The sequence below is a fragment of the Macaca thibetana genome, chromosome 1 (genome assembly GCF_024542745.1).
Source record: "Macaca thibetana thibetana isolate TM-01 chromosome 1, ASM2454274v1, whole genome shotgun sequence".
NCBI lineage: Eukaryota > Metazoa > Chordata > Mammalia > Primates > Cercopithecidae > Macaca > Macaca thibetana.
In genome coordinates, this window is record NC_065578.1 from 203,499,285 (window position 1) to 203,514,811 (window position 15,527).

The 15,527-nt window shown below is 39.5% G+C and overlaps 2 protein-coding genes across 3 annotated transcripts in view; one reads left to right on the forward strand and one right to left on the reverse strand.

The window, feature by feature from the left end:
- Positions 1 to 15,527, reverse strand: part of C1H1orf131 (chromosome 1 C1orf131 homolog) — an 846,319-nt gene that overhangs the window by 766,773 nt on the left and 64,019 nt on the right. The window lies entirely within an intron of this gene.
- DISC1 (DISC1 scaffold protein) overlaps positions 1 to 15,527 on the forward strand; it is a 346,709-nt gene that overhangs the window by 302,978 nt on the left and 28,204 nt on the right. For both annotated transcript variants that reach the window (XM_050769867.1, XM_050769874.1), the window contains one exon: positions 11,145 to 11,421. In XM_050769867.1, coding sequence (XP_050625824.1) covers positions 11,145 to 11,421 — 277 coding nt within the window. The remainder of the gene's footprint in view (positions 1 to 11,144; positions 11,422 to 15,527) is intronic.

The following is a 15,527-nucleotide window of genomic DNA, read 5'->3' on the forward strand; positions in this document are numbered from 1 at the left end:
ACTTTTTCCTTCTTAGAAAATAAAAGACAAAGGAATAAAATTTAAACATTTCTAATAACATTTTTTTTTTTTTTCTGAATTGGAGGTTAAGTTGCCCAGGGGGCCTACAGACACATGAGGACTATTCTACCTTCATCGGTTTGCAGCTGAAAATTTAGTACTATTGGCCATTCACATATCAGATATTTTACACTGTCATATAAAAAGACCTGGTTATTTTCAAAGCTTCTGAGAAATGGAGTAAAATACTAATGCCCTTTAAGTGAACTTATTAATAAATCAGGAAAGAGAGTTTGGTTATAACTGAAGCTCTAGGCATCTGTGTCAGAACTCAGTATTTCCTTTCCTAAAATTGATAGAAGCCTACAAACTCACTGCCTACCTTCTCCCACAGCACCATTCCCCATAGAAAACCCCATAGAAAAACACAAACATGCCTGAGTCTCAGGAGGATTCAAGCCACACTCAGATGATCTCCTAGACCCCATTTTACTTCCAACTGGCAGGAATAACAGGAGTGGTGAATATCAGTTCTGTTCTCAAGAACTTACCCCCAAACACTGAAATTGTATCTTCTAGCTGCCTCATTACTGGTTGTGAAAACATCACCAAAGATCTCACACAGTTCAAGTAGGTGTGAGTCATTCTCTTAAAGAATTATTACTAATGACCTAATTGTTTTCCCCAGGCAGAAATAGCAAAGCTTCTCAAGACTTCAAAATCAACCACTACTCTCTTTAGTACAAACTGATGCAATAAGCAGGTATCTTAAAAATCTAAAGCTTGATGAAATTATTATGTATTATGAAATTACACTGTAATTTTACAACTATGTATTTTCCTCAGCACTTAGCATAGCATCCCCTCAAACTGGCTTCCAAACTTTGACATGTGCATTCTAAGAGAAGTTTGGGGACTAGCCCCACCCTCACTCAGGGTACACATCCTCTATCCTATCAAATAGCAAATAGACACAACGTTACAGTATTCCAGTCATTATACTGTAGAACATTATTTATAGAAGCAGCAAACCTTTTTTTCTTAGGAAAGTTATAAGCTAGGCTGCTGGCTCTTTCCTTTGAATCCAGCCTTGCACACACCATAGAAGCCAGAGAGATGTTGATGGATCTGTCAAGTTCATAATAAAAAATAACAGAGAACTCCTCAGGTAACTGAAGGCGATTTGGCCCACGTGTGGGGAGGAAACAGATGACAGCGTGGAGGAGGGCTTTTCAGACATGACCTTTTCTTCCTCCTTCACATTGCTGAGGAAGGCCAATCCTACCTAGGTGCTTCAAGAAACAAACCCCTGCTGGCAGTGAGGCTCGGGGTGTTGAGGCTAGACAAGCGGTAGCAGAGGAGCACTGCCTGGGAAGGGGTCAAGCAGATGGCCAGGATTTCAGCATCCCCATCCTCCCTGTTCCCCAAAGGGTGAGTAATTACAACTGAGGGAGACTGTATTTCTGGGAGCACAGATGATTCCCCCAGAGTATTTTTTCCCTGCACCCTTTTAGCACCTGAACACACTGGGACCTGCACAAGTTAGGGCCTAGGCAGTATCCACTTTTCCAAAGACCCAAGAACAGCCTAAGTAGTTAATATGCCTAAGGACATAAGAACTCCTTTGGAAAATAAACAAGACTGCTTTGGAGGACAGCTGTTACAAAGGAACAATAATAAATGGAATGGCTAAAACCTGAAGCATTATAATTGAAGTAGAAATACAAGGTGTTCAATACACATATCAAATATTCCCCAAAGATAAGGAAGGATATTGGAAACATGACATAAAACATGAAACCCTAAAAAGGAGTCAAATGGAAAATCAAAGAATGCAAAGTATATATTTTTTTAAGTTTCAGTAAATGCACTGAATGCCAAATGGATTCAGCTGAAAAACCAATGGGTGAGCCAGAAGATCTCAGAAATTCTCAGAGGACATCAGCAATAGTCAGAGAGAGGGAAAACTTAAAAGATAAGTGAAGCAATATGAACAATAGCGTTCATATAAAAAGAATCCCAGAAGGAAGGAAAACAATCAATAGAAGAATGGAAGGAGACATATGAGAGAAAGATTGAGAACCACCCAGAAAAAGGAAAAAGTAGAAAATCTCAGACTGATGGGCTTAGTAGAGTGCAAAACAGGATAGAAAAAAAGGTGAGAGGCATACCTCAATAGGTTGCAATAACATTTATGTAAAACAGTGATAGAGAGAACATTCTAAGAGCAGGTCAGTTATTAAAGGATGAGAACTAGATTGATCTCAGACTTCTCAATAGAGCACATAATACAAGAGGCTATCAAGTAATATTTTCAAAATGTGGAACCATGAATATTAAATAAAACCATTGTTTAAAAGGGACTATGAGACCTGGAAATACATAAAAGATTTATCATGCACAAGCTTCTTGGGAATATTCTTAGAGGAAGTATTTCAAGAAGATGAAAAGTCTAGGAGGATAATATGAGCTGTGTCATGGAGTATGCAAATAAACCTTAGCAAATTTTTTACTGTTGATGAAATAGAGAACTTACAAATCAAACAAACAACAAAAATAAATCTTAATAAAAACCTGGAATTAAAATATAGCCTCAAAATATATATCAATTTATTGCTTCGGGGGTGGGATGGGGTAGAATGAGAGTGAGGTGAAAATATACTAACGCACTTTTCTTCTTGTTTGGGAGGAAGATGTAAAAATTGAGAAGCTCAGCAAATGTATATGGAAAAACATAAATATGACCTTACAGATACAAAGGAAACTACCGGAAGACAAAAATATAATGTATAATTTTTAGACCAATAGAAGAAGATTTGATCCACTCAATGGAAAGTAGGAAAATATAAAAAGAAAAATTGTTTAAAAAGTAAGGGAGGATTTCTGATCTAGGAAAAAAGGCATGGACCCATTTCTCTCTGCTTCTTCCCACTAAATGCAATTCTAAATCCTGAAAATAATGCAAGAGCTAATTGAATGAGAACTCTAAAAGACCGTGAGAGGACAGTAATCTGCCTTGGGACTGCAGGACTACAGGGAAAACATAGCTTCAGGGCTTCCTGCATACCTACCTCATGAAAAAAGACAACCTAGACCTGGATTCCCTGACCAACCAAGCAGCCAAAGGCAGCTCAGCTAGGTTTATTCCTGCCCTGGATTTGGAGCCCTGCTAACAATAAGCAGCCAGGGGAGTGCTCTCCTTCCCTGCTGGCCTCCAACTGCCTTCCCCTCCCAGAGACACCCGGTTAGCCAGGAGCCCCTGGCAAGAGGGATCCTGCCACAACAGATGCCCAGCCTGGGAAGCATCCTCCTCTCCCCTCCCTGCCCCACCAGGGGCAAGGGGAATTCTGCCATGGTAGGTACCCAGCCAAGGAAGTCTTCTTGTCCTCCGGAGCCTGAGACTTTACACCCCCACCAAGAGACATTCAGTTACCTGACCTGGGGGGAGGCCCCTTCTGCCCCTTCAGCTAGCACCATCAGGGACCAGTGGAAGTTCTCATAGAGCCAGCTGAATCAAGCAGACAAATGACAACAACAACAAAACAACCAACTCAAAACAAAAACTCAAAGCCAAACAAACAAAAGGAACCACACAGTAATGGCCAGCTAATTTTTGTATTTTTAGTAGAGACGGGGTTTCACCATATTGGTCAGGCTGGTCTCTTAACTCCTGACCTCAGGTGATCCACCTGCCTTGCCCTCCCAAAGTGCTGGGATTACAGGTGTGAACCAACACGCCAGGAAATAATATTTTGAAGTGCAGAAGGTAGAGACTGAAATAGAAGGGAGGCTTATTTGCGTACTTAAAGTAGCAAAATATTGGTGCCAGCTAATGGTGATGCCACCAGCATATTGTAATACACAGAACAATTGTTATGCAAAATATACCAAGAGATATAATCCAACGTATTATAAATAAATTGAGATGAAATGATTTTTGGCAAACGTATAAAAGTAATTCAATGAAGGAACAATAGAATTTTTAACAAATGGAGCTGGAGCTATTGAACATTCATAAGCAAAAAGATGAACTCAAACTAAGTCTCATACTTCTTACAAAAATTAACTTAAAATGGATCAAGGATCTAATTGTAAAATATAAAACTATAAACCTTTTAGGAAAAAAGAGGAGTCAGTCTTTGAGACCTAAGGCAAGGCAAAAATTTCTAAGACTCGATACTAGAAGCACAGTCAAGTAAAAGGAAACATTGATAAACTGAACCTCTTTGAAGTAAAACTTTTGCCCTGTAAAGATTCATGTGAAGAGGATGAAAGGACAAGCTAGAGACTAGGAGACATGTTTGTAACCATATATATCTGACAAATCATTAGTATGTAGAATGTATGAAGTCTCAAAACTCAATACTAAAAAATGTTAATTTGAGTAGAAAAGAGGCAAAAGACATAAAATACACCTCACTGAAGAGGCTATATGGATGGCAAAGAAGCACATGAAAAGACAGTCAACATCATTAGACATGAGGGTAATGGAAATTGAAGCTGCAATGAGATAGCATTGAACACCTCTCAGAGTGGCAAAAACAAACAAACAAAAAAAATTGTAACACCAACTACTGGTGAGGATCCAAGATCACTCATGCATTTTTGATAAGAATGCAAATGGTATGGCCACTCTGAAAAACAGTTTGGCAGTTTCTTTCAAAACTAAACATGTAACTATGATACAACCCAGTAATTGTGCTGTTAGACAATTATTTCAGAAAAATGAAAATTTAATTTCACACAAACACCTGTGCACAGATGTTCATAGCATCTTTCAATCATAATATCCCCAGACTATGATTATCCAAAATGTCTATCTGTGGGTGAATGGTTAAACACATTGTGGTACATACATAGCATGGAATACTACTCAGCAGTTAAAAAGGAACAAACAATTGAGATGTGAATCTCCAGGGAGTTATGCTGAGCATACACACACACACACACACACACACACACACACACACACACACACACACATGCCAATTCCTGAAGGTATCTACTTTATGATTCTGTTTATATAACATTTTTGAAATGACAACATTTTAAAAAGGGGTAACAGACTTAGTGGTCTCCAGGGACTAGGGAGGGGAGGCATGGGACATAGGCAGGTGTGGTTATAAAAGGGGACATGCGGATTCTTGTGATAATTGAATTGTTCTGTAGCTTGAATGTGGTAAGGGGTACCTGAACTTACATAAGTGATACAGTTGTATAAAACTATGAAAACACACACACAACGGGAACTCTGACAAAGATTGGTGGATTTTATCAATGTCAATATGCTGGCATGATATTGTACTATTGTTTTGCAAAGTGTTACCATTTTGAAGAACTGGGTAAGGGTACATGAAATCTCTCTATATTCTTTCTTACAATTGTATGTGAATTTAATAAAAAGAAAAAGGAAAATAGAAAAAAGAAAAAAGGGAATTTTTTAATTGAAAAATTGGGCTAAAATCAATGAGAAAACACCAATAATTACACAGTAATTACAATTATTGAGAGTACATGGGTTAAAAACAGCAATCCAAAGATAAATCTTCGAGTGGGTTTTATACAATTCAGCAAATGTTTTGTGTTGGAGTCATTTTAAAAATATGCAAATAGACTGAAAACATAGAATGGTAAAAAGATAAAATTGAACTAAAAGAGTGTTGGAATAACAATTTTAATATCAGACAAAGTAGACTTTAAGGCTAAAATGTAATATCAACAATGAAAATTGTCATATAAAGAAAAGAAGCAGTTAGAAAATGTAATGATTGGAACCCCTAGGTATCTAACATCATAATCTGAGACTAATAAAACAACCAATAAAATTATGGGAGGAAATAGAAGAATCAAGAATTATAGTTGGAAATTTAAAACACTCATTTCAGAAACTCATAGATGAAGCAAACAACAAGAAAAACAAATACATAAAAATTTTCATAACATAATATGCCTTCACTTTCCTTTCAATGAACACAATGCTCATTCTTTTCGGACACATATGGAAATTTTACAAAAATCAATGAAGTACTAGGTGATAGAAGAACCCTCAGATAATTTTATAGAGTTAATTCTCAACCAGTATGCAATAAAATTAGGTATTAATCTAACAAAAAGGGAGGTGAAAAAAATCTCTTCTATTTAGAAACTAAAAAACATATCTATCACTATACAATCCTTGAATTAACAAGGGAACCATTAGGAAAGACAATGAAAAACGCTGTCTGTAAAATCTGCTGGACAATAATGCTGTAAATTCTAAAAAAAACATATAATGCTATTACAGAAAAATATTTCAAATTGATAGATTTTGTGATAGGCCCACAATTGTTTGCTAAATTATTTTCCATATTTTTCTGTATGTTACAATGAGCCGAGATCACGCCACTGCACTCCAGCCTGGGCAACAGAGTGAGACTCTGTCTCAAAAAATACATATATATATATATATATTTAATAATTAAAAATTTAAATAAACATATATTGGACATGGTTAAAGTATTACTCAGACAAAAATTGAGCTTTAAATATGCTTATTATAACATTAAAATATCAAAGAGGAAAATGTGAGAAAGAAAACAAATGAGTTAAGTGTTTAACAGAAGCTAATAAAAAGTAAGATAATAAATCCAAAGAAATGGGGAAAATGGAAATATAAGATAAGAACAAATCAATGAAATAGTGAAAAATGATTAATATAAAGATTAACAAAGGAAAAATCAGTTCTTTGAAAAGAGTAGTAAGATAGCAAACCTTTGATAAGACTGAATAAGATAAATCAGAAAAAGAATAAGTAAAACACATCCTGAAAAGGAGATCTACAAACAAGTAATTTTTAAAATAGTTTTTAAAAATATGAACAAACATGTAACAATACATTTGGAATTTGTTCAAAAAGGATTAATTTATATAAAGGATATAAAATATTAAAATGGACAGAAGAATAAATGGAAAACTTGAATAGAGTGTAAAAGTTAAAGATATTGAAATGGTAATAAAATGTCTCCTCCAACAAAACCCTTGGGAAAAGGATAGGGAACCCAAGAAAGGAATAAATAGAGGCAATGAATATGAAAAGATAATTCACAGAAGAAAATCTGAGTGGCTATGAAATGATCCTAGTGGAGAAATGCAACTTCAAATGAGGTCCTACCTTTTACCTATTAGATTGGCTAAAATTAGGAAAACGAAAAATACCAAAGTGCCCCCAACTAAGGACTGTTGTTTCTAGTGTGGACCAGACCCCATTCCTGCACTGCTGCTCCAGTGCATCTCTCAGAAAATCTGTTCCCTCCTTCCTTCCCTCCCTCCCTCCCTCCCTTCTTTCCTTCCTCCTTTCCTTCCTTCTTTCCTACTTCCCTTCCTTCCTTCCATCCTTCTTTCCTTCCTTCCTTCCTTCTTTCCTCCCTTCCTTCCTACTTCCCTTCTTTACTTCCATCCTTCTTTCCTTCCTTCCTTCCTTCTTTCCTTCTTTTCTTATTATATTTTCTTTCTCTTTTTGTTATTTTATATTGGCATGGACATAAAATACACACATCATGAATGTACTGCTTGATGATTTTTCACAAAATGAACTCATGGAATCATCACCATCAAGAAATAAAATGCTTCTTGTACATGAGAAGTCCCATTATGCCTCTCCCATTATGAGCCACCATGCCAAGCTTATTTAACTTTTATTTTTGAAGAAAATTCAAAATGATTGCATAGTTCTAGATTGCCAGTTAATTTCTTTCAGCATTTTAAAGATGTTTTATTGTCTCCTAGCTTTCACTGTTTCTGTCATCCATATTTTTGTTCATTTGAAGTTAAGATGCCTTTCTTTTCTCTCACTGCTTTTAAGAGTTTTGTTCTGTCTTTGATGTTTAGAAATTTCATTATGATGGGCCTAAGTGTGTGTTTTCTTTGATCTTTTCCTATTTTGAGTTGTAGTGCTTCTTAAATGTGTGGTGTGATGTTGTTTGTCAACACATGGTATTTTCAGCTGATAATCTCTTCCAATATTACTTCTGCCTAATTCCTTCTTTATCCTTCTGATCTCATCATTTATGGACATGGGCTTTGGGAGAATGTTAATTAATATGTCCAAGAAAATAGGGAACATGATGGAGAATTTTGACAGAGAACTGGAATATATAAAAGAAAATCAAATTAAAAGTAACTGAAACTTAGAACACAATAGTAGATTGAATAGCAGATTCAAGACAGTAGAAGGAAGGGTTATTAAATGGAAGATAGGTCTGTGGAAAATATCTGGCATGAAGCTGTCTGGATGGATGAAAATATATATTTTCATTGAAAATTCCTGATTTTTGGTTTTCCAAAAAAAGTCAAAATTTTTGTCAACATTGAATTTACATCCCTCATAATTTCAGTGTGCCTGAGTTGATGAGTTGATGATGTGCTCCGTATACAGGGATATGCACTCCCAACTAGCCAGAGTCACTCCTTTCTATTATCTTCTACCAATGAGGCTGAATATTAGTTGTCATGGCTTATATCATCCCTTCTCTGCTCCACACATTTACATTGCATGCTGGGCATGCTATGTATTTGAGTTCATGATCCATGTTGAAGATGCCATAAAGATACCCAAAAATGTGAAAGAGACTTGGAACTGGGTAACAGGCAGAGGTTGGAACAGTTTGGAGGACTCAGAAGAAGACAGGAAGATGTGGGAAAGTTTGTAACTTCCTAGAGACTTGTTGAATGGCTTTGACCAAAATGCTGATAGTGATATCGATAATGAAGTCCAGGCTGAAGTAGTATCAGATGGAGATGAGGAACTTGTTGGGAACTGGAGCAATTGTTATGTTTTAGAAAAGAGATGGGCAGCATTTTGCCCCAGCCCTAGAGATCTCTGGAACTTTGAACTTGAGAGAGGTGATTTAGGGTGGAAGAAATTTCTAAGCAGCAAAGCATTCAAGAGGTGACTTGGGTGCTCTTAAAAGAATTCATTTTTATGCTTTCACAAAGAGATGATTTGTAATTGGAACTTATGTTTAAAAGGGAAGCAAGGCATAAAATTTTAGAAAATTCACAGCCTAATGATGCAATAGAAAAGGAAATTCCATTTTCTGAGGAGAAATTCAAGCTGGCTGCAGAAATTTGCATATGTAACAAGCAGCCAAATGTTAATCCCCAAAACAATGAAGAAAATGTCTCCAAGGCATGTCAGAAGTCTTCATGGCAGCCCCTCCCATCACAGGCCTGGTGACCTAGGAGGAAAAAATGGTTTTGTGGACTGGGCCCAGGGCCTTGCAGCTTTGTGAAGTCTCAGGACTTGGTACCCTGTGTCCCAGCCATGGCTAAAAGGGGCCAATGTACAGCTCAGGCTGTTGCTTCAGAGGGTACAAGCCCCAAGCCTTGGAGGCTTACATGTGGTGTTGGACCTGTGGGTGCACAGAAGTCAAGAATTGAAGTTTGAGGACCTCTGCCTGGATTTCAGAGGATGTACGGAAATGCCTGAATTTCCAGGCAGAAGTTTGCTGCAGGGGTGGAGCACTCATGGAGAACCTCTGTTAGAGCAGTGTGGAAGGGAAGTGTGGGGTCAAAGCCCACAGACAGAGTCCCCACTGGGGCACTGCCTAGTGGAGCTGTGAGAAGAGGGCCACCATCCTCCAGACCTCAGAATGGTAGATCCACTGATAGCTTGCACCATGCACCTGGAAAAGCTGCAGACACTCAATGCCAACCTGTGAAAGCAGCCAGGAGGGGGACTTTACCCAGCAAAACCATAGGGGTGGAGCTGTCCAAGACCGTGGGAACCCATTTCTTGCATCAGTATGACCTGGTTGTGAGACATGGAGTCAAAGGAGATCATTTCAGATCTTTAAGATTTGACTGCTTGGATGGAATTTGGAGTTGCATGGGGCCTGTAACCCCTTTGCTTTGACCAATTTCTCCCATTTGGGACGGAGCATTTATCCAATGCCTGTACCCCCATTGTATCTTGGAAGTAACTAACTTGCTTTTGATTTTACAGGCTCCTAGGTGGAAGAGACTTACCTTGTCTCAGATTAGACTTTGGACTTGGAATTTTGGGCTAATGCTAGAATGAATTAAGACTTTGGGGTACTGTTGGAAAAGCATGATTGGTTTTGAAATTTGAAAGGGACATGAGATTTGAGAGGGGCCGGGGTGAAATGATATTGTTAGGCTTTGTGTCCCCACCCAAATTTCATCTTGAATTGTAATCCCCATAGTCCCCAAATGTCAAGGGAGAGACTAGGTGTAGGTAATTGAATCATGGGGGCAGTTTCCCCAGTGCTGTTCCCAGGATAGTGAGTTCTCATGAGATCTGGTGGTTTTAAAAGGGGCTCTTCCCGCTTCGTTCTGCAATTCTCCTTCCTGGCACCATGTGAGGAAGGTGCCTGGCTTCCCCTTCACCTTCTGCCATGATTGTCAGTTTCCTGAGACCTCCCCAGCCACGCTGAACTGCGAGTCAATTAAACCTCTTTCCTTTATAAATTAACCAGTCTTGGGCAGTTCTTTTTAGCAGAATGAAAACAGACTAACACAAAGAGTCTAGCAATAGAGTGGAGAACAACATAGTTACAAGCCCTGCCCTCAGGTAAAACAAAACAATAATCACATAAATAATTAGAATTGTGATAAATATTCTGAAATAAAAGTAAAAAATGCTAAGAGATCCATCGTATTTTCCAGTTGGAAGGCAGGGAATGTTTCTCCCAAAAAGGTTATTTAAGCCGAGTTCTGAAGATAATATGATTTAGTCAGATGAAGGCCTGGGTGTATGTGTGTTGGTGGGGAATGGACGGAGAGAGATGATCTAGCCTGGAAGAGTTGGACAGGTCTGAGGATTCAAAGCAAGACAGTAGGGCTGGAAACACAGATATGAGCAGAAACTGTGTTGTATTGGGCTGCTGAGTCTGGAAAAATACATAGGATTTTGGATGCCTTTGCAGACCAAGCAGCTAAGGACCAATACGTTTCATGGTGACTTGATGGTGTACAAATGTGGTCCCTCTGATACGTCTTCTAGTTGAAGTAATTTATCACTGTGAAATTAAGTCATCAAGTATAAGATGACTGGCTGACTTTTAGCCTGGTAGACAAGCTATTGACCTGGTATGATGAAACATCACTGAGTTTATTTTTATGCCTTTGTTTCCTCTCTGTCTCAGCTGCAAGTGTCCACTGCTTGGGAAAGTGTGGGAAGCTGACTTGGAAGCTTGTCGATTGCTTATGCAGAGCCTACAACTCCAGGAAGCCAGGGGAAGCCTGTCTGTAGAAGATGAGAGGCAGATGGATGCCTTAGAGGGAGCTGTTTGTATAGCTGCTCCTCCCATTACCCCCAGGCTCCACTCCGAGGATAAAAGGAAGACCCCTTTGCAGACATTGGAAGAATGGAAGGCTCACCTCATCCCCTCTCTGTACTGTGCTGGAGGCGAACAGAAAGAGGTCTGTCCTTTCCACATGGTCTCTAGAGGGGACCCCTATTCTAAGGGGTGCTTTGGGACCAGGCTCCAAATGGGAACAATATATATTGGGAGGGCTTCCCATTGAGCATATAAACTTTTAAAAGTTTCAGTAGCTTCAATATGATTACAAAATAATGTAGAATTTTTGTCAAAGTTTGAAATATAGAAGAGCAAAAAAACCCAACTTTTGGCATATTTAGTTCCATTTTCATTCTAATTTAGTGGCTAGAATTAGAATATGCAGTCTAATATAGAATTACCATATATAGCATACATTATATATGTCATATATAACATAGTTATCATATACACTATAGATTATATATGCCATACATGATATTTGACATATATACTATACATTATATACCATATATCATATGATATTTAATTATATATTTAGAATCTATATATTACAATATATTATTATTTATTTGAATGAAACATTCAAATATATGTATTTATCCCATTAATTGTTTTTACCAAAACCAGATCATAATGAATATTTATAATGTTCTTCTTTCATAAACACAACTAAAGTTTGGCCTGAGATATATGTATTAGAAATTAAAATATGGTTTTATTTAACTTTACTTTTCTCTCCCCTCTTTCCTCTCTCCCTTCCCCTTCCTCTTCTCACTTTCCTCCTCCCGCCGTAACAAGAGTCTTTTCCATAAAAAGGCCCTGGGAAGTTTTTCCTGATTTCAGTGCCATGACCTGAGTCTTCAGAGCTCTTTGTTGGCCCAGGTTCCCAGGTGTTCTGAGTGTGAAAAGGAAATAGCATAGAGAGGCTGGAGGAACGTGACACATGGCCTTCAAGTCTCATGGTTGATGTTAGATGTTAGCTGTGCTTCCTCCCTGGGTCTTTGCCAGGACTCACCACCGGTGGGTGAGGAAATTGTTACCTCCCCAGGCCAGCCCTGGCAGCCTCACATCCCTTCTGCAGGACCATGACCTTCAAAGAGCAGACATTTGTGTTCTTAGTCACTGCCTCTGGACTGCTTGGAAAATTGATCCTTGATCCTATATTTGGATTCCATGGTCTTATAAGAAAGCAACCATTGTCACTCTGCATCCTTGCTGGCCCAATCACAGGCTCTACTATAATTTATAGACATCTGACCTCTTTTGTTAACCCAGTTGCTGCAGGTGGAATCCTCCAGCAAAGCCTGGTTTCCAGTGCTCTGGGTAGAGGTGTTGAAAAGTTACCACGTGCTTCAGGTGGATGGTTTGAAAGAATATTCTGGGATGGAGGGAAGTGCCACCTAAGCAAGGGTTTATTCCCGGGTGGAAGAAACTGCAGGCTCCGGAAATGAGTCTTTGAAGGTGTGGCTGGCTTTTCAAAGTGAGCTTCCGGGAGGAGCTCAGTGTGGGGCAGTCAGAAGCCATGCCAGGTATGTGATGGAGTCCATGGGTCATTGATTCTGCTGGAGGCCAGGACTGATTCAGCAGAGATCCCTTACTCCTGTAGGGGAGAAAAATCATTATCTTTCCTTTATGCATCTAAAGGTTCTCAGCTGAGGCCCCTATGCAGACAGAGTAACAAGAGAAAAATGTGCAAATTTGCTTTGTATAAAATTTACATGACACAGGAGGCTGCAGAAATGAAGACCCAAAGCAACAGAAACCAGTGTATTTTTATGCTTAAGTTTGAAGAATAGCAGACAGATGTGGAGAAGTATAATTGGACAAAAGGAATAGGATCTAATGGCAATAAACTGCGGGGAGCTTAGCAAGGCCTGTTTGCTCAGATTCTTCACTGCATCCCTGTGTCTTCAGAGATAAGGACACTCCTTTCCTTTGGGTATAGGTTGTACACTTTAAGGATGAGGGTGGTCAGCGATGGTTAGAGGAAGGTCAGAGAATTATCTATGGCCTGCTTCAGGAGAGAATGGCTGTAGAAGGTCAGAGACACTCCTGCTTCTGCTGTTCCTCAAATGCCAAGGTGCCATATTTTGGGGTAGTGCATTCTGAACCCCATCACTCTCTTCCTCCCTCTCTCCCCGCTTCTCTGCCCTTCCCACTGAGCCCTGAGCCCTCTAGGCTCTCTGAGGACAGACTTTCCCAGGCATAGGAGGATTCGTTTTCCTGCATAAGATTATAAGCACCTGTCAATTTCACTATCTGGCTATAAGAACACGGAGCTATATTTGTTGAAAAATAGGAAGCTTGGGGTCAAGGATGAATAAAGAGTGGAACCTTATCCTAGGTCCTGTGGTGGCTGCTGTTTGGGTGCTCCAGGGGTCCCCCAGAAAGCCTCCCAGATCCTCTCCACCAACTGAAATGCTGAGGATGTCCTATATTTATTTGTTGCCGTCTTAGGGGAGAGTGGGTGCTTTAGAGGGGACCTTATAGCTTTTGCTGGCTTTCGCTATCATTTCCCTGTGCCCGTATCGCAGTGGTGGGTTTTTGTTCACAGAGAGGGCAGCCGTTCTTTGAATTCATGAGTGCCATGGATTTTAAGATGATGTTTTCTGAGAAGGGCAAAATTATGGGGTCACAAAAGAGATCAGCTGTTGCTGGGAAAGGGGAAGGGACTCATTCCAAGAGCAACAGGAAGGAATCTGGGGTATGGAAGTTGGGGGCGGGATGATAGATGTATTCTCTCTCTTGATTGTGGTGGTAGTTATGTGAGTATGCATATGTCTAAATCCATAACTTTACATCAGAAAGAGTGAATTTTACTGTGTATGACTTTACAACAGTGATTTAAAAACATTTTTTTAAATGTCTACCTATTTTAAAACTGGGCTATAGATGTTTGAGTCAGTGCTTTTGTCTCAGGACTGTCAAAAGGCAGTTTGGCCTGCCAGAAAGAGCACAGGGCTTGAGTCTGAGTTTGCTGTAATCCTCAGTTAGGCCTCTTACAGGCTGCATCTCCACATCTGTTAAGAAAAACACCACCACGACATGAGAGGATAATGAAAACTATCTCATGAAGCTGTGATGAAGATTTAAATAAAAGGATGCATCTCCAAGTGAGAGATGCCTACATAGTAGAGGCTAATTTGTGTTAACTTTTGTTCCTATCACTCTTTCTGGCAGTCACAAGCATCTCTAAAATGCTTGTTGTACGCCTAATGCTAGCAACAGCTATTTGTTTGGAAGAGGGTGTTGCATGACTCAGTCTCCAGGCTTAACTTTCCCTTTTGCCTGAGGAGTTTGGGGGTGCCTGAGATTTTAAAATTTTCCTTTACATGTGTAATATACTCACTTTTTGTCAAAAAGTAGACATGAGCAATGAGTCAGTGGAAGAGACCCAGGCAGAGAAAGGTTTCACGAAGGAAAGATCTCGTTTGTATTTGGGTCCGGGATTTTAGACTATGGAAGGTACAGGGAAATGATAACAAGGGTCTCATGAGGAAGGTGCTTTTGTTTTCCTGCCTGTGTTTTCCAGGGAGCCATTGAAGTCTGGGTACTTTGCATTTATCCTGTGGCTAAAATGTCTATTTGCTTGCAGGTCTGGGTTGGTTTTGCTTTGGAACTCCCTGCTGGGTCTGAGCATCCTATACTGGTTTCTCTACTGAAGCTTGATGCCCTGAAGGCAGTCAATTTCCTTTTGACCCAAATCTTCCATGAAAAATTACTGACTTCTTACAGAGGTCCACGGGGAGAGGAGTTTTCAAAGCCTTTTCCGTGCTTATCTGGCCAACGTGGTGATGTGCATTCTCGTGATAATTTGTTATCACAAGGACTTTGTCGTTAATTAACACCTTCTCTGTGCCTACGGTCCTTGCCAGGCTGCTGAGCACCATTCCCCCATTTTACAGCTCGGCCCATTAAGGCAAAGCAATTTGCTTTGGATTTTGTTACAGAGGAAGTCAGCAACAGGGCTCTGTGCCAAACTCAGCATGAACTTCCTCGAATTGTAAGAGCCCTTTTCTTTTCCAGTTTCATGACAGCTCTCCTCCAAGCCTGTCTGAGGACTCTGGAAACTATCAGCTGCTATTGGCCCTGGTTCATAGATGTTACAGAAATTGTATGGGGGCCAGACAGGAGCCAGGGAAATCGTGAGCCAGGCTTCCTCCGCTGTGAAGTGGCTCTTTTGTACTGGCTGTTCTGGCCATAATACCTGCGTAATTTTTTTCT